General features: G+C 37.4%; 1 protein-coding gene across 1 annotated transcript; it reads right to left on the reverse strand.

Moving 5' to 3' along the window:
- Positions 1-1602: 1602 nt before the first annotated feature.
- On the reverse strand, positions 1603-19366 carry dap1b (death associated protein 1b). The gene is made up of 4 exons (XM_028806435.2): positions 19207-19366; positions 7271-7367; positions 3971-4031; positions 1603-1856 (listed from the first exon to the last, which is right to left on the reverse strand). The coding sequence occupies exons 1-4, from the start codon at positions 19271-19273 to the stop codon at positions 1740-1742; spliced, it is 342 nt and encodes a 113-aa protein (XP_028662268.1). The 5' UTR covers positions 19274-19366; the 3' UTR covers positions 1603-1739.
- Between the last annotated feature and the right edge of the window lie 1030 nt (positions 19367-20396).

Here is a 20396-nt window from a genome sequence, read left to right on the forward strand (position 1 = left end):
AATGGCAAATCAAATTAAAGGATAAAGTGCAATTTTAAAGAACAAATGGATATAATTCAGATAGAAAAAAATGTAAACAAATTGTTCAATTAGTAAACACAAGTTAAAAAAACTTTACACTTACAGTATCACCCTGATTCCAAACAAGTTGGAATGCTGTGTAAAATATAAATGGAATGAGATGATCAGCAAATAATGTAAACCCTATATTTAACTGAAAAATATAAAGAACATTATATATTGAAGATGAGAAATTTGTTTTTTGAAAACATGCTCATTTTGAATTGGGAGGTCAGCAAAAATAAAGTTGGGTCAGGGTCACATTTACCACTGTGGTGCATCCCCTCTTCTATAAACAGTTGGGGACCAAGGTGACCAGTTGCTGTATTTTTGAAAATTAAATGTTGTCCCATTCTTGCCTGATACAGGATTTCAGCTGCTTAACAGTTTGGGGTCGCCTTTGTCATATTTTTATACACCAAGTGTTTTCAATGGGTGACAGGTCTGGACTACAAGCAGGCCAGTTATGCACCCAGACTTTTACTACAGTGCTATGCTGTTGAAACTCATTAAAAATGAGTTTATGAAATAAGCAAGGCCTTCCCTGAAAGGGAAGATGTCTGGAAGGCAGCATATGTTGTTCCAAAACTTGTACATATTGTTTAACATTCATGGACCTCCCCAGATGTGTAAGCTACCCATGCCTGTGCAATGCACCCTCATACCGTCTCGGATGCTGGGTTTTGAACTGCGCACTGTTAACAAGCTGGATGGATTCGTTCCAGTTTAGCTCAGAGAGGACAGGATGTCCATGATTGCCAAAAAGATTTTCAAAGTTTGATTTGTCAAACAGGACACTTTCACTTCAACTCAGTCCATCTTCAATGAGCTCAGGCCCAAAGAAGGGGGTAGCGTTTCTGGATCTGCTGTAGTTTTCAACTGTTGCTTCATCTTCCGCCAGCATGGCGGTATGTTGCGGTCATTCACCTGCACACTACAGCTAAGCTGAGCTGGTAAGAGTACTGTATGTGAGGTTTGAATTAATCTGCTTTTGCCAACAGAATATGAAACTGCAGTGTGCCAAAACTTACGCACCAGGCCCCAACAATAAATGCTGTGGTCAACGTTGCAAGTCTTACCCACATTAAGAACGGGTCAAAACAACTAAACTTCTTGAACATCTTGGCACTATATTGACCTGCGCACACACACACACACACACACACACACACACACACATGATTTTCAACACAGATGACTATGCAAATAACAGAGGCAGACTTGCATGTATGCCAATAAATCAGAATCAGTTGTTCATTAAGGAATGCATTAGTTTTTCATTAACATGGCACAAGTAATTTGGTGACCAGCACAAGGGGCAAGATCAAAGCCTAAAGCAAGCTTGAACTCAAAGGTTTTTCCTTTAAGAAAGAGTAGTAGATTGCCATTCCTGCACATTTGACAGATGCAGTAAATTTTTCCCAAAGGGCTGACAATATGAACAAAGGTCAGGAAGTTGCTAAGGATCAACTGTTCGTGCTCTGCAAAAAGTTTAGAATAGAAAGGTCACACTGCCTACCAACAGGGAAAAAAAAAAAAATCTTATTCTGTATGGTTTCATTAAGTGTAACCACCACTTTTTATTTATGCAATATGTAACTGAATACACCCTAAAAGAGGGCAACTTGAAGAAAATATGTTCACTGATCAAAGATCTGGTGGGAGGAAAAAAAAATGCTTTAAAATTTCCGGGGCTGTTGGATCAGAACCAGCTTCCTTGGTGTGTGGGGTCGCTCAATGGTTGGTCTTGGTTTCTGATAGACAATACTTGCAGAAGTAGGAAATTCTCGACCAAGCTAGAGATTTAAAAATAGAAACAAAATTAATCAATTTCATATTAACACCCATAGACAACGAATTTAAAAATAAAAGTGGGAATTGGACATTCTACAGAGTATCTAACATCTTAGAAAATGCATTTATAATGCTCTTTTACTTTAAACAGACCCTCAACAAAAGCTATTACTCATGTTATATACACACTAGATGGACAAAACTAATCAGAATACCTGTCCATTACACCAACAGGAACTTTAATGACATTGCATTCAAATACATAGACTTTAATATGGAATTGGTCCCTGCTTTGCAGCTATAACAACTTTTACTCTTCTTGGATGGCTTTCCACAAGATTTTTGTAGTGTTTCTGTAGGAATTTGTGCCCATTCATTCTGTAGCACATTTATGAGGTCAGTCACTGATGTTCGATGAGAAAGCCTGGATTGCAATTTCCATTCCAGTTCATCCCAAAGGTGTTCAACGGTGTTGAAGTTGTGATTCTGTGTGGGCCAGTCAAGTTCTTCCACATCAAACTCATCCAACCATGCAAGGGGACCTTGCTTTGTGCACTGGGGTACAGTCATGGAGGAATAGTAAAAGGCCCTCCCCAACCCGTTTCCACAAAAGTTTGAAGCATAGCGTTGTCCAAAATATCTTGGTATGCTGAAGCATTAAGATTGTCCTTCACTGGAAGCAAGGGGTCTAGCCCAAACCCTAAGAATATCCCCACACCATTGTCACTGAAACTTCACAGTTGTCAAAATGAAGTCAGACAGGTAAGGTTCTCCTGCCACCTGCCAAACCCAGACTCACCCATCTGACTGCCAAACAGAAGCATGATTGGTCACTCCATAGAAGAGGAGTCCACTGCTCTACAGTCTAGCGGCAGTGTGCTTTACACCACTCAATTTGATGCTTGGTATTGGACTTGGTCATGTGAGGCTTGCATGCAGCTGCTCTGCTATGGAAACCCATTTTATGAAGCTGTCACTGCACAGTTTTTCTGCTTATAGTAATGGAACTCATCAGCTATGGTATCAGCAGAGTATTGGTGATTTTTACACACCAAGGTCCTTAGCAGTCGTTGACCCTGCTCTGTGACTTTACGTGGTCTTCAGCTTCATGGCCAAGTTGATGTTCCTAAACGCTTCCACTTTCCAATAATATCACTGACTGTTGGCTATGGAATATGCTGCAGGGATGAAATTTCACAAATCATCTTATTGCAAAGGTAGCATCCTATCACAGCAGCACGCTTGAAGTCACTGAGCTCTTCAGAACGACCCATTTTGTTTCACAAATGCTTGTAAATGGAAACTGCATGGCTAGCTGCTTTTGAGGTCAGTTGAAAGGATGTACATACATCAAACATTACTCTGACTAGTTGCTTACTAATAAATAGAAGCTATACTCAAATGAGTCATTTACAAAACATCCTTTCTATTTATGGGGGCCTACTTTAAAGCTTTTATGGATATCAAATTAACATTTTACCCCTTAACATGTGTGAAAAAGACTCAATTCTGTGCCTCAGTACTTCATCTAAGATTGACCAAGTGATTAGGAGGTACTACCTCCTTTGGTTGCTACATTTGTTGAGCTATAATTTTGAAATCCAGATTATCACCTTAAAATAAAAAACTGGCAAATCATGGAGGAAAGAAAAATGAAAAAACTGATTTTTAAATTATTCATTTAGCTAGATGAGACTTTGTAAAATTCAAAAACTACATCTGTTGAAAAATGATGAAAGAAGCAAAGTTTGCATTGCAGGATCTTTTAATCTGACATACATTTTCTTAATGTTACATTATGCCAATATTCCACCTTGGATGTTAAAGCCTAAGATAAGTGCACTGTACTAATCCAGCAGTATTGCTCACTTTGTTAGCCTTCAATAATCTGGTAAACACCATTTATGGGGGATGCACAAAAACAAAACAAAAACAAAACAAAACAAAAAAAAAAAAAAACACACTATATTGGAACAAGACAAGCTACAGTATTTGAAAAACTAAGCACTCTTGTTGTCCTGTGCACAGATTCTCCATTAAAATAGGCTACACATTAACGGATGGGTTGCACCAGAGTCAAATCACAAAATGCTACATGTTCTAGAAAAGCACTAACCTTTTCAAGGGTGCCAGCCAGAAGAATACTGATGGACTGCATCTTTGAAAGCACAACAGACCTGGCAAGGGGAAAAAAAGCCATAAAAATGCAGGTATCTGGTGAACATTAAGGGCAACATTCATATGGATAAATCAGCATCAAGTACAAATAAAACCTATTGAAGTTGCCCTCGAAAAGGAACATGGACAGAAGGTATGTTTTAGAATACTTGGAGGCAAAAATGTTTTCCAAGAATGAAGGTAGTAAGCAACATAACTTGTTTCCAAAAGTTAGAATTCAGAATGATCTGCTTAGAAATAATCTGGCAATTAAGTAGCAACTTAAAACCAAGATTCTAACTGTAAAAATTCAACAATTAGAATATAGTGTGCAAGGTTACATGGAATCAACAGGGGACAGCAACGGGATGTTTAACAAAAACAAAACCACACACTACTCATTTTTCTATCAAGCAACACAGGCCAACTAAAAACCAAAAGGTCACATCCAGCCTCCGCATCAGCTCAGCATCAGGTACAGAACTTGCACCATATTTTGCAAGACAGTAGGCAGCTTCAGTTGTTAAACCACTGACTGTGGCCTCTTAAGGATTTGGAAGAAGACAAGCCACAGCATTATGTGAAAGAGGCACAGCTTTAGGGCCCATTCAGACCTTTGTTTTATGCATTGCATAATACAGGTAAATCCACAGCATAGCAGTAAAACTACAGGGTGGTCTATATCTAATTATGCAAATATTGCATTGCTTTAAAAGTTGCATAGTTAGATCTGGACCACCCTATAGTTGCACAACTGGCTGAGTGCAATGGGTTTACAAAAAGGAAACCATGCACAAACATGTGCAGCCATGTGAATTACTGCAACTTTTCCTACTGGAAATTCAAAGGAAAACCTAGACCTTTACAAAAGGTGCGAACTGGAGAGGAAAATTAGCAGAAGGCTGGTTGCACAATTTGGGTACAAGTGTGCAGCTGTCATGCCACAAGTTCCTTAATGTCCAAAGAGAAAGCTGTTGTGGAATGATGCATTATTTGCTACAAGGCAGTGTCCAAAATACTGTTCCTATATTTTGACTTGATAAAGCCCATGTCAGAGAATAACTTCTCAGAAACAAGTACTGTCAAACACTAAAGTCATTCTCAGACCAAAATCTTGGTGGGTGCAGGATAAGAACATTTTTTTTTTTAAAAAAAAAGTCAAACAAGGACTGTTCAGTCCATTAAGCCTGTTTGTTTAGCTAAATAACAAAGCTGCCCCAATACCTCATTCAGATACTTCTTAAAGGTTTCTACTTCAACTACACAACATGCTCTGGATCCCTAGGTACCTATTCTTAATTTCCACCAAATTCTTCATGTACATGATTGACCATTTAGTTGAAATAATTCAGCAGGATCTACTTTACTGATGCCTTTGAGACTCTAAGGCCTGGATTTGATCCCAACACAGCCACCTCCGCTCAAGAATAAAAGTTTAATTCTGAGCCTAAAACAGTACAGCAACTCTCAAAAGGAGTTAAACTATCCTTGCTGAAAAGTCTTCAGCAAATGGCTTTTATTCCTGAATGCTAAAACATGACTAAATAGCTGGTTCATATTTTGGTCTCTTCCTTGCCAGTTTAAAATGCAGAATTTAAAAGCTGAGTGAGGTCAGTCAAGAATGCAAGGAAACTTAGAAAGGAGACAGACAGACCTACATGTACTGTAGGGTCACATTTAAATTTCTGTATAAAATCTCTGCAGACACTTTCCTACACTTCACTGACATTAATTCACATGCAGAACCGAATACCCATGTGTAGCATCCAGTACTTTAAGCCAAAGAAGATGCAAGTTTCCTTTGTGTACTTAATCACTAAAAATGGCCATCATGAACATGGTAATAAAGTCTCTTAACATACAATAAAGTGCAACACTGGGCAGTCAATAACTTCTTTAACAGTCCTACAAGTCCATGATTCTCATCTATCATGGCTTTGGGTCCATGTGCATATATGAAATCCATATTTTGTCAATGTTTAATAGTGTTAAACATTCTTTAGCAGTTCTGTGAAGACAAAAATTCCTACAGCGGTGTATAGCAATCCCAATCCATAGAACATTTAAAAATAATCGGGTGCAAAAGGAAGACAATCTACAGTCTGAACCGGCAATGGAGCTTTATACAACTTGAAAAGGTAACTTCAGTCCCATAGGAAGGTTTATGGAAAGTTACATGTCTGAAACACACCAACTGAAAAACATTTCTCTACATTATTAATTCAGCACAGAGGAAGGCAAATTAATTTTTTTTTTTACTATAAAAATATCTTCTACATCTAGAGCTTTGAGAAACAAACATGCTAATGAGAGCATTTTGCATCTTTTATTTCTGATGCCATCCTGACAAACGGCACTGTCCTATAGATTCCATATAGTAAATGATTTACCCTCCTACATTTTATGACAATGCCCAATGAAGGCATCTTTTGTAGGAGCAGGGTTATTTGCTTTCACTTTTGAACAATTTTTAGGCAAGTGAGAAATAAATTTTTGAATTAACAGAATTTAACATAAGGAAAACCAAACAAGTCAAATATTATTGCATCTTCAAACGTTTGAATTATGAAAGAATTGTATGGTATAAAATTTGATTTACAATAAATTGGCTAGAGAGACCTAGAAAACTAGGTATAAAACAGAGCATCCTAATGTGTCTAGCATTAAAAATTATACTTCTGCAGCAGAATCACATTGTCACTACCCATTTAATAAATAAGATCTAGGTTATAAAAAGTCCCCTTTGGAGACGAGTCATTTGAAACAACATTCTTAAATCCATTTCCAGTTCCTATCCCAGAAGCATCATACACAAGAGGCAGTAAGAACCCTAAGAAAGAGTGCTAATCCATTGCAGGGTCTACTTACAAATACCCTCACAGATTTGTTAGTTGATCAAACTTTGAACAGAGGAGGAGGATTTGGAGGAAGCTTGTTTTATTGGGACAATATGGCTATTGGCTAACCACTCATCTACTTCAATTACAGGACTCCATAATTTGCTCAATATTCATGCAGCTCTTTGCAGGACAAACTTCTTCCTTGCTTCAGGAACATTGAGAATTTTAAGGTCCTCCAATTTTTGTCCTCTCACAGGCATGGGGATAATGTGCAAACTCCTGCACCACCACGTTTAGAGAGAAGTTTTTATTTATTTATTTTTTTAAAAGCACACACACAGTATATAGTATGTAAAATATACAGTACAGATTAGATCTCCTTATCCTCTTAAGAATCATCCTACAGCTGCCCACCATACCTTGGCTTTTCTCCAGCTGGTTTCTTGGCTTCCTTTTCTACAGGTCCATTCTCTTCATTGGCTTGTTTCTTGGAGACCCTCTTTCTTCCTGCTTTTACTAGGAGGATAAAACAAATAAGATATTTCCCTGGTCAAGGTAAAAATGTTTTGAATTTATTATTTTTTTTTTTTATTATAAATCAAAAAAAAGTTATACTTTAACCCATTTTTTGATGTAAATACAATAATTTATATTTTGATGAGTAACACTCAAATTATACTAAATTCAAGATAAACAAAATTACTGAATGAAGATATACAAGTTTCAGCATAAATAACTTGAAATTTTAATATTTTTTCAAAGCTGCTACTTTGACAAGATGTAGTAAATCTGTAAGCTGTAGGTTTAAACTGGACAATTTTCTTTTTCCATCCATTAAGTTCCTTAATTAAATTTCCTTGTCCTATCTCACCAGTACAAAAAATAAATAAAAACAAAGCAAACAATGCAGAGTTCTTTTATACATACAACCCGAGAACTTGATTAGAGCGGAATTTATCTAACCGCATATTCTTGAGATGTGGGAGAGCAAACCAACTCTCCTAGGTTTAAATCCCTGCCTGGGTACTCTGGGAATGAGAGCACAATTGACTTGAATACAAATTAAACATGGGCATTCAGTACTTGTTTATGCTGCCACCTAATGGAATAATGAATAAATGTAATATATCATTTAACATACATACATACATACTCAAAGAGCTTATTGTGCTTTATCCAAAATGTTTACCCATCACATTTTTTGTTTGGGAATACCAATAACTACAGGTACTATGCAACCTGAAAGCCATTCAAATTCTTTTACATTTTAAGAAAAGGGTTGGACTCCAAGCTATTAGAAAAATTTATAGCTTTTTACAGCTTTTTACTGTATTGCCTACAATTTATTAGAACTACTTTAATGTGGAAAACAGCTTCAGTGCTGTAGTATACTTTTCCATATTTAAAATGGTACATGGTCACTCTGGCTAAAAGCTGAATTTATTGTTCTGTAGCCCCCAACCTTAATATTTGAAATATTGGAAATATGTAATGCACAATAAAATGACTCCGGCTCCATTTAATCTTAGCATCACTGAAGCCCAGAGCTTGCAATCTCCAATGTTAAAATAAAATCTAGTATACATACAAGTGTTTTGTTGAATTGAAGACTTTGCAAGCCTGCTGTGTACATAGCATTACTTGGTAGCACATACTAAAACCCTGTTTGCAACTGTAATTCTTATTTGAAAAAAACACAAGTATAGTAAGTAGCCTACTAAACAGATACTAATCTTTGAAATGAATCAATTGTTGTGACAACTCAGTTAAATTTTAACAGTTTGTGCAGAAGCAAGCATTTTCAGGTTTATGGATAAAAAAAATAATGAAATCATTTCACTTTAAAATTGATCTTATTGGCATTTGAGCATTCCACTTAAAACTGACATATTAAAAAAAGGGGTTTTTCATTAAAAATGTCTTAACTTTTAAAAGTTGTTAGTCTTTAACATGTTATATTACATGGATTCACAGTTGCACCTTGATTTTATATAACCTGCTATATGAATCATTAACAATGGTCACCATTTAAAAAAAAAAAAAAAGTGTACACATAGAAATTAAAGCAACTTCACTGTGTGCAGGCTCTTTGTCAAGTGCTCTCTTTTCTTCACTATCATTGAGTAACTTCAGAGATTGCAGTTGGTTTTGGTGATACATGCAGTCTCCTGGCAGAATGCTATAAAGCTAGCACTCCTGCTGACAAGAGCATTTTCGCACAGCAACTTGACATTCATCATTTGAGCCTTTGAAGCATGTTATTAGAGTATGCTCTCAAACAATTCTGTACCAAAAAATGCTTAGTGCACTGGGACACAGCTTAGGAACAAAGGTTTGGAAGGCATTTATACAGGAGAATAAGGGTTCCTCATCCAGTAGCTTTAATTGTGTAACCAAAGAGAATCACGTCATACAAAAGGAAAAACAATTATGAGCACCAAGAAATCATAAAATTCTTAATACTGTATTGTGAAGGTTTTAAATAAAGGGTTCCCATGATACCCTGTAATGGACTGGTGCCCTGTCCAAGGACCGTTCAGGACTTGCACCCTATGCTTGCTGGGATATGGTCCAGCATCCCCATGACTCAGCTCGGGATAAAGTGGGCTTCAGGGAGCCAAAAAAAAAAAAAAAATATATATATCATCTATGGATGACTGCTGTATAAACAAGAGATACTAAGATTATAATAGAATAGTGTAGGTCAATACCGTAACTACTCTAAGCATATTAAGTTTACAGTATTCAAAATACTCAAACATTCAAATGGGCACAACAGGAATAGAAGGTAAAAAAGTTCAAACAATGCTGGATATACGTAAGTGTATGTCAAAAGAATCAAACACTAGAAGGGAAGATGTGAAAACACCCCCAGTAAATCACAAGAAAGGGTGTTAAGTACAAGTCTATAAATGGGTGAATGGTGCCAGCAGATCCAACAACATTTGGGAGGTCATGCAATAGATGTCAAGACTAATACGCAGCATACTAAGGGTTAGTTGTGGGTACATGACTGCCAGCATCGGTGAACCAATATGAACCTGCTGTACACTGCACTTATCTTTACAGTTCAGTGGAAGGCTAAGTTAGCAACAGGATCCATCCATTTTCAAGTTCCTTTATCCACAGTACAGTTGTGGGGAAGCTGCAGCTTATCCCAGCAAGCATCGTGCAACAAGGTAGGACCAAGCCCTGTATCGTGTAAAACACCTTTGGAGGGTGAACACACACAGGCCAATTTTGCATCACCAATGTAGCCAACCATATGGACACAGAATACACAAAGTCCACGCAAGCACCTAAGACCCTATTTTCTTTTTTACAAGGCAGAAGTGCTACCAAGGAATCCATCATACCAGCCTAGCAACAGGATTTGCAACTTTATCCAGGAAGATAGAACAAAACAGGCACTGTGTAGTCACTGCTGCACTTCAAGGAGAACTTACAGAATTTTGAATAAGCTGGTGCCAAGATAACAGATTAGACGTACTAGTACAACAGGAAATTAAACGGGACCCAGTGCAGAGAGACTCTCCGATTTAAAACAAAAACACCCCACAGACTACAAAAAATTCAATTTGTATGCAAATATTAGAATATGTGCTCCTTGCAAAGTGGAATTAAAGAAAACATAAACCACTTCAGTATTAGACATCTCCAGACTCCTGTGGTATGAAAAGAATCTTAGTGCTTCAGGTCACTACACTAGAAACACAACAAAAATTCAACAAAGACATGGATCAAAATCAGTCATCTGTCCTCTAAAAAAATAAAGTTTCACAGATGGTTTTTCTATTCCAAGTCTGTCACCTGGTACCAAAGGGTTAGATGTTTAGAAATCCTATGTACACTGCCTATACAAAGAATTCATCCCTTGGACATTTTTATATTTTTTTATAAAACATGTAATCAAAGTGGATTTCATTTGGCTTTAATGACATTGAACAGGAAGACTCATTAATATCAAAGTGAAAGCAGATCCCTGCCAATTCTAAATTACAAATAAAGAAAAAAAAAATTTAACATACAAGTATTCACACCCATTAATATAAAACACACACAGTAAATCCTCAATGGCACAGGGAATTGGTTTTAGAAGTTATAATTTGCTCACTGGGGACAACCTATCTAGGGATTCAATAGATACAACTTCCAGATAAGGTACATTTTACAGTACCAGCTTCTGGCAAATCAGTATGGTAGCCTAACCAACACAAAGAAAAAGTACACCCCAAGCAACTCCTTCAAAAGGGGATTGAGCAGCACAAACCAGACACTGGACATAACATCCACATCAGTGAATAGCCCTTGGAGTCCAGTAAATGGAAAGAGTATGGCACATCTGTAAATCTGCCAAGAGCAGGCCTTGCACAAAAACCCAATTGATCGTGCAAGATGACGACTCATTAAGAAGGCCACCAAGAGGCCTAGGAGAACTCTGAAGGAGTTGCAGTCTACACTGTCAGAGGCTGGAGAAACTGTAAGCAACTACTTTATAGCATAGTGACAAAAACAAAGTTACAGGTTTGCAGAAGGTACATGGGAGACTCTGAAGATATATGGAATCGTCTATGGTCCGAGACCAAAATTGCATTTTTAGGCCATTAGATGAAACATCCTTCAGTTGTTAAGTCAGAGTCCAGATTTCATTGCAGTTGAGAATGTGAGGCTGGACTTGGATAAAGGCAACCTCGCAGAGCTTAAGGTTTGGAAATAATGGAGCAAAACTTCAGTCCCAAAAGTTGACAAAGACTTGTGCACAGAGTCTCAAGGCTGTAACTGCTGCTTTAAGTTAATCTGCCAAGTACGGACAAATACTTATTCTGTAAATTGTTAAATCTGTACTTTAGATTACTTAAAGTTCTGTTTTCATTTTGTTCAAAATCAAAATTAAAGCCACTGTGATTCAGTTTTATAGAAAATGTGAAATTTTAAAAGGGAGTGAATGCTTTTGATAGGCTGTCACATATGCGCCTAGGGAACAACTTGGTCATTAACATGGTCTTTTTTCCCTCAATTCGATGAGGCCTAGCCCCACCTACTGTGCCCCGAGTTGGTCACACCCCTTCCACCCTAAAACCAGGCATCAGCAGAAGGTGGTTGTTCATTCAGACCCAAGCACACCATGATACACAGCAACAAATAACCAGAGAAAACAGCTGAGAAAGTTGTTGCAATTTTTTGCTTTACTCTATGAATATATTAAATGGAGGTAACCTGGATGGTGCCCTTACAATCACTTTGTCAGCCTTGGCCTGTTCCTCTGTCACAAGGTACTGTACCACAAAATGCATTGGCATAATGTTTTTCAGGTTTCCCCATTTGGCTGAATCTAATCCTAGAATGGTTTCAGAGACACCAGGGAAAACAAATTCTAGGCAGAGTCTTTCAAACCCGTTTACAGTCCTTTACACGGAAGGAGGCTTTAAAATCATATTAATACCCACTGCTCTTGTCCTGATGAATAAATAGTAATCTTTTGTAAATCACAGCATACAATAATCATGTGGCCTAAATGTCTACACATACTATTTAATACATAACATTATAAAAAGATGTTAAATATCAATAAGCAAAAAAGCAACCATGCATTAAGAGAGAAGTCAAAAATATCTGTTACAAAGAAAATTTGCATAAACATGCTTCACCACACATTTTACTTTTTCCCCCTCTGATTAGTCAAGCAAACAAGTGTGCATACAGCTAGAGGTATTAAAGCCAATCTGGTCCATCAATAAAAGATTACAGAGTAATGCACTTTTCAGCAGCCTACACACTAGTGCTACCAGAAACATTACACGACCTGGCTGGAATAAAATGGATCATCACAGGGTTACACCACAATATGTATGGAGATCGTTTTTAGCAGTGGGCTTTGACAGCATTGGGAAAGCCGAAATACAGTATGCTCCCTGAAACCCTTACTACTCAGCTTTGGCTAACAGCAACACTAGAAACAAGGGTTTATAAGACAACGACCAGAACACTGAGCAAAATATCAAATTAATTAAAAAAAGATTTTGGCTGCTTAGCATCAGATATGTACAGAGTTCAACATTTTACAAATAAATACACTGGCCATCACGGGTTAGAAAATAGTCTGATTCAACCTTAAGGTAGGTTAGATGGGATGTAGAATGGAGTGTAAAGTCAATATGTTACGCATGTCAGGGTTTCTCAAGTTCAGTCATGGTGACCCATTGGGCCTGCAGGTTTTTGTTCCAACTGGGTTCAAAAGAAAAAATTGTACATTTGCCATAACTTCAAAATCTCTTCTGTCATCTTCTTGCCAATTTTCCATTTGATATTTTTGAATTTACTTCCTTTAAATAATGGTAGTCAACAAGTAGTTGAGACACCAGAGCAAAAGAACAATGAATGCTAAAAAGCTGTAGCTGCTTCAGTTATACCATATCCACTAATATCCTTATAAAAGGAATACTTAAGCCCCCCCCCCATCCCCCAAATTTTTTTTTTTAAATCCTCATGTACTTAGTAATGGTGGCCAAGAACAATTTCTAATCTATGTTTTTTGTGGAGAAATTACATTTTGAACATTCAAACTCAGTGGTACCCTGCAACGTATGTCAGGATGCTATTCATAGACTTTAGCTCTGCCTTCAACACAATCATCCCTCCAAAGCTGGTTGTAAAACTGAGCAGGTTGGGCCTGAACACCACACTCTGCAACTGGATCCTGGGCTTCTTGACAGAGAGACCCCACTCAGTTCGGATGGGCTACAACACTTCCAGCATCATCACACTGAGCACTGGAGCACTGCAGGACTGTGTGCTTAGTCCACTGCTCTTCACCCTGCTGACTCACGACTGCACAGCCATGCACAACACCAACCACATCATCAAGTTTGCGGAGGATACGACGGTACTGGGACTGATAAGCAGGGATGACGAAACAGCATACAGAAATGAGGTGGAACAGCTGTCTGCATGGTATGAAGACAACAATCTACCTGTCAATGCATTAATGTATTATTTGCACGTCATGTTGTTACACTGTGGACCCTGAGCTTCGCAATTTCGTCTACCTGTATACTTGTATATAGTTGAGATGACAATAAAGTTCACTTGACTTTGAACTAAGAGTTCTGGACAATAGCCAACTATTTTTTTTTTTTTTTTTAAATAAAGTACATTTGAGGGAAAAATAAATTCTCACAGAACTCATGTTACATTAATCCACATGTCCACTATCCATTTGTATGGTCAAAATGAGACATTCTGGCTAAACAGATATTAACAGTTATTACCTGAAAACTCTTGAGCGTCAATAGGAAAGACAGAACCACAATAATGTGTGTTTGCACTGAAAATCCACCTCACTCGCTCATTCATTGGTAAAGAATCCAGTTTTCAATTCAAACGCACAGTATTGTGTGAATGTAGTCTGCCTGTTGACATACTTCCTGAAAACTCTGCATTGAAACTGTTCATATATCTATACATATTAATAAAAGGCAAAGCCCTCACTGACTGACTGACTGACTGACTCACTCACTCATCACTAATTCTCGAACTTCCCGTGTAGGTGGAAGGCTGAAATTTGGCAGGCTCATTCCTTACAGCTTACTTACAAAAGTTAGGCAGGTTTCATTTCGAAATTCTACGCGTAATGGTCATAACTGGAACATATTTTTTGTCCATACACTGTAATGGAGGAGGTGGAGTCACGTATCGCGTCATCACGCCTCCTACGTAATCACGTGAACTAAAAACAAGGAAGAGATTTACAGCACGAGTCAAACGCGGGAACGAAGGTAAACGACGTTAATTTTTGACTGTCTTTTAATACTGTGTAAGCATACATATTAACACATGTGCAATTAAACGTGTGCATTTACGGGGTGATTTCTCAGGCTTAAAAGCTCGCCTTTTATCAAACGCGGGAACAAAGGTAACTGACGTTGTTCACTGTCTTTTAATACTGTGTAACCATACATATTAACACGTGCAATTAAACGTGTGCATTTACGGGGCGATTTCTCAGGCTTAAAAGCTCGCCTTTTATCAAACGCGGGAACAAAGGTAACTGCCGTTGTTCACTGTCTTTTAATACTGTGCAACCATACATATTAACACGTGCAATTAAACGTGTGCATTTACGGGGTGATTTCTCAGGCTTAAAAGCTCGCCTTTTACTAAAAAGGTAAATGCAAAACTATTTTCAATCAGTTTATTGAAACGCTCCCGTTAAGGATTGCAATAACATATTCGCGAGATAAAAGAACGAAGTAGGGGGAAATGAAGGAGGAGCCACAAACAGCGAAGAGCAAAAAATTAATTAAACAATTGAGAAGGGAGTGAGTGAAGCATACAAGCACGTTCATAAGGGAAACAAAGCACGGTGTAAAACGTAAGTTTAAATTAAGTTTATAGAAACGCTCCCGCTGCGGATTGCAATAACATATTCGCGAGATAAAAGTTTAATGAGAAGACACGAGGTATAAACGAACCACACGCCGTGGCGCAACGTTAGGGGCAACAGTTTCAACCATTCTATGATCTGCTTCTCGCAACTGAAAGACGGCACATGGCGGATGTTAGCCGACTTGCTGACCGCAACGTTAGGGGCTTCAACTCTGGCGCTGACGCCACATCTCAGTGCCAACACTTTGCAGACTCTACTTAAAAGACACGCCCTCCTCACTGGACAGTTAAAAAGACCAATCAAACTAACGATGACATCAAGTATTACCCAATCAAAAGTAGGAAAGGAGGCATCTTCATAAAATGCGTGTGGGATGATTTGCATGAGACGCTGCTTTAAAAAAAATGATAAAAAAAAATATGGGACAAATCCCGTCCAGTATTGATTCAAAACGGGACGCGCAATTTCATTCTCAAATGCGGCACGATTCCGTATTTTAAAGGACGGGTGGCAACCCTACAGTGCCAGGTAACCACCCATACAATCAGATTGTGATTCAGACTAGGAATGCAATGAATGTAATTACCCCGATCTACATACAAGGAGAAAGTCTTGCAACATTCAAAGATGATGGTTTGGGATAAGTACACCATACAACATAAAAGAGCTTATGAAGCCTTGAACCGAAAAAAGCAAGATCTCAGAGATCGTAAAAAAAAAAAATAGGAGGTAATGTCGTTTTACTCGCTGTAGATTTTAGTCAAACATTACCAGTTATTCCACGAGGGAGACCAGCAGATGAACTCAACGCGTGTTTAAAATCCATGCTTCTCCCACGCTCGGTTATATGTCGCGTGTTCTTGGGTAGGTACACCAAAAAATTTATACATTTAAGCATGTAATGGGCAAACAAAAAATGAGGTATACCCGAAGGCACTGCAGTAGTACTTAATCTAACTTTACTTCTTAAATGTTAATGTTTTACTGTTTAATAAATTATACGCTTCTTATATTTTGTTCAAATTCTTTTATCAAAATACCAGTGACAGCGCAATGCACGATAACATGGAGTGAATACACCATACGCATCCGCCCACGGCCGCCCTGGTGTGCGCAGATAGGAGTTGATTCTACAATAAAATAAAATAAACATAAAAAGAGTAATACAATCATCACCCATAAAGCGGATAGTAGACGTGACGTACTATATGTGTACCACATTTCAAGTGTATAGGTGAAACGGTTTGCGAGCTACAGGTGATTTAAAATCCTGGACAGACACACAAATTGCCACGGTAGCAAATTACAGAAGAAGATTTTACTGTTTAATAATTTATATGAAATGTGCTTCTTATATATTACTTCATATTCTCATATGATAATGATGTTAATGTTTATATTGATTTCTATGTTATTGAAACTGCATGTATGTGTGTATATGTATGTGTGTGTATATATATATATATATATATATATATATATATATATATATATATATATATATATATATATATATATATATATATATATATATATATATATATATATATATATATATATATATATACACACATACTAGCAAAATACCCACGCTTCGCAGCGGAGAAGTAGTGTGTTAAAGAGGTTATGAAAAAAAAAGGAAACATTTTAAAAATAACGTAACATGATTGTCAATGTAATTGTGTTGTCATTGTTATAAGTGTTGCTGTCTTATATATATGTATATATATATATATATATAATAATGTATATATATGTATATATGTATATGTGGATGTGTATATGTATATATATGTATATGCAGATATGTGTATATGTATATATATGGTTACATAACCTCTTTAACACACTACTTCTCCACTGCGAAGCGCGGGTATTTTGCTAGCTATATATATATATATATATATATATATATATATATATATATATATATATATATATATATATATATATAAAAAAGACAGCAACACTTATAACAATGACAACACAATTACATTGACAATCATGTTACGTTATTTTTAAAATGTTTCCTTTTTTTTCATAACCTCTTTAACACACTACTTCTCCGCTGCGAAGCGCGGGTATTTTGCTAGTTAGCAAATAAATGCACACAACTTGACCATATGAATGGACAACATACATGCAGATAAGACGAGTTAATAAAGGACAATTTTCACATGGTTTGCCAATGTCCAGAGCTGGTCACCAGAGGGTTAAGTTTGAATATTCAGTATGTCAGTTCTCCAGAAGAAAAAAAAAAATATATAATTTTTTTCAGCCACCACTACAAAGTATACATGGTAAGTAACACATCAAAAACATTTGTGTTGAGCATTCTTTGAAATAACCAATACATCTGGAAAATAATCTTAAACACCTTTTATTCCAATTCGATTCATAACGGAGATTAGTTATTATCCCGGATTATCTTTTTGTCTTTATTTTCTCTTCTCTTATTCTACATTCAGAAAAGACTAACAGTATGATTTTACACTTATAAAATATTTAGAAGTATTTTTATTTTTTCCAGTATCTTTAAATGGTTAACTCTATCTATTAATTTGACCTTCTTCTGTGTAGTTCGCTCCTTTCGTTGTATCCTAAAAATGACAATTAAAAAGAAACCGAGCAGACACCTGGGAAAACACTGAATGATGATAGGCTGCAACTACTTCGGCGTCAAACCAATGAATTGGTAAATAATGGATTAATAACCAGAAAACTTGAAAAAGAAAATCAGAACGAGCATATTGTTAAAAATAGGGAGTGGTTTCCCCTGGACTTTCTCGTATACTCTGATATCAGGATGGATATCCGAGGAGTAAACCGCAAGACAATGGATTATACTTTTAAGTACATTAAAGAACCATCAACAACAAATCAAAAAATATATCGAACAATTATTATAAAAGTAAAGTTAAATAAATCGGACTCTGCAGCTGCATGAATAAATGGTAAAGTACCACTTCCGGTTAGCGGAACTAGCACAAAGGTTGATAGAAATCTACGTTTTGTACCTAATACTTGTATTCAAAATGTGGTTAACCTAAGTGAAAGCGTACTTAAGTTATCGTGTTTATACACACGCACACTTCAAAAAATGATATTTTCGGACTCCGGGAGGTCCAAAACATATAGATTGATCAAAATCTCGAAATTCAATTTTTGGAGGATTCCAATACCCAATTTCCCTATACTTCGCATACGAGAAAGTAAAAAAAAACAAACAAAAAAAAAACACACACTTCCCATATAACTGCTTAGTACATTTTAATAAGTTTACCAAACTTAGTTTCGCAATTTTTACAATGACTCCAAAACACGGAAACTAGGGAATAACCGATCACTTCATTAGGCTAGCAACCCAACTAAAAACAGAGGTTGGCTGAACAAAACCCCGCACCTACAGCGAGTCCCCTGGACCAAGATCGAGGACCACGGCGACTAGTCCAATGCACACGATAACGCGCACCTCGGCTCATCTGACAGGTCCACCTCTTCTGTGCCTTTAAACCGTAGCCAACAGGGATGCCAAGACAAGCGCACGTCATATAAGCTTCACAAAGAGCGTTCTCAGGACGCGGCCCAGGTGAATTTACAAGTTGAAGGCCCCTGGTTTATCACTTCGAGTCTTGTCGCTTACTCTCGCAGCCTTTGGTGTATGAAAAAAGTTTACAAAAAATAGCAGGAACCGTAGACACTCACGCGTAATAACTCCATTAAATTTACTTTAAACAGAAAGTTGCGGCCACACGCGTCCAACATTCTAGATTACGGAGGACACCTGTAACAGCCGAAGCTGCGGTGCACACAAATGCTCGTGTCGACTTTCGGGTTCCTGCTTTCTACATAACGAGATATTCGAGGCGGTAGCAGCGACGAACCGCCGTAACATAGGTTAGCATGGTACAGACCCAAACATTTCGGAGTCGCCCCTCAGCTGATGGTGCGTGTGCGCGCTTCACTAACCTGCGGGCGGGTGTCCGCCTTTGAGAGCTGCGCTGACCCGCGCGCCACTTTTCGACAACTTCACCATCTTTACCACCAGTCTATCAGCCCGCTTTGCTCCCAATGCGCTGTTTATATATCACACGCGCAGATTCCAGCTACGTGGGTGGGGCTTCCTTTGTCACCCCCTCCACCTCCACATTACTTGCACACAAACAAGTTTTGGAAAGAGCACGAGATGTGAAAGTTTCCGCTGTGTTACAAGGTTCGCTTCTTGAAACAACAAGCCGTGTACTTGCTCAGAAGAAGAAGATGGCATCACGCGCACGAAACCGCCGAAGGTTGGACTTTGTTTTTGTCTTTTACACTTGACTTTGTTCACGTGTGTCTTCCATTTATTGCAGCAGCAAACGTCCTGTTTCCATTTTAACGTCAAACCACACCCCTCATCCGTTTCAGAGTTCTGTAATATGTGTATATGCCTCTTTCTAGTTGACGGATCTACGCACAGTACTACTTGATTCTTGTAAGAATTTCTTACCAGACATACAGCTTAGTTTAAATTTTCGCATATTAAACACTGGCCACTAAGAGCGTGAATTTATACTGCCAGTTGTTAACTAGTATCACTCTTAAATGGACTGCCCAAACATTAATTTTATCACTTCACTTCAGTGACATTTATTCTTTGAACTAATACTTGACTCGTTCCATACCATAAAAATGGTATCATATCATTATAAAGCAACTACACTTTTAACATTGATATGCATTTACAGATAGGGTTTATATTATCATTATTGTCACGTGTATACAGGTGCTGGTCATAAAAATTAGAATATCATGACAAAGTTGATTTTTTTCAGTAATTCCATTCAAAAAGTGAAACTTGTATATTAGATTCATTCATTACACACAGACTGATGTATTTCAAATGTTTATTTCTTTTAATTTTGATGATTATAACTGACAACTAATGAAAGTCCCAAATTCAGTATCTCGGAAAATTAGAATATTGTGAAAAGGTTCAATATTGAAGACACCTGGTGCCACAGTCAAATCAGCTAATTAACTCAAAACACCTGCAAAAGCCTTTAAATGGTCTCTCAGTCTAGTTCTGTAGGCTACACAATCATGGGGAAGACTGCTGACTTGACAGTTGTCCAAAAGACGACCATTGACACCTTGCACAAGGAGGGCAAGACACAAAA

This window comes from Erpetoichthys calabaricus, chromosome 8 (assembly GCF_900747795.2).
Source record: "Erpetoichthys calabaricus chromosome 8, fErpCal1.3, whole genome shotgun sequence".
In the NCBI taxonomy this organism is placed as follows: Eukaryota; Metazoa; Chordata; class Cladistia; order Polypteriformes; family Polypteridae; genus Erpetoichthys; species Erpetoichthys calabaricus.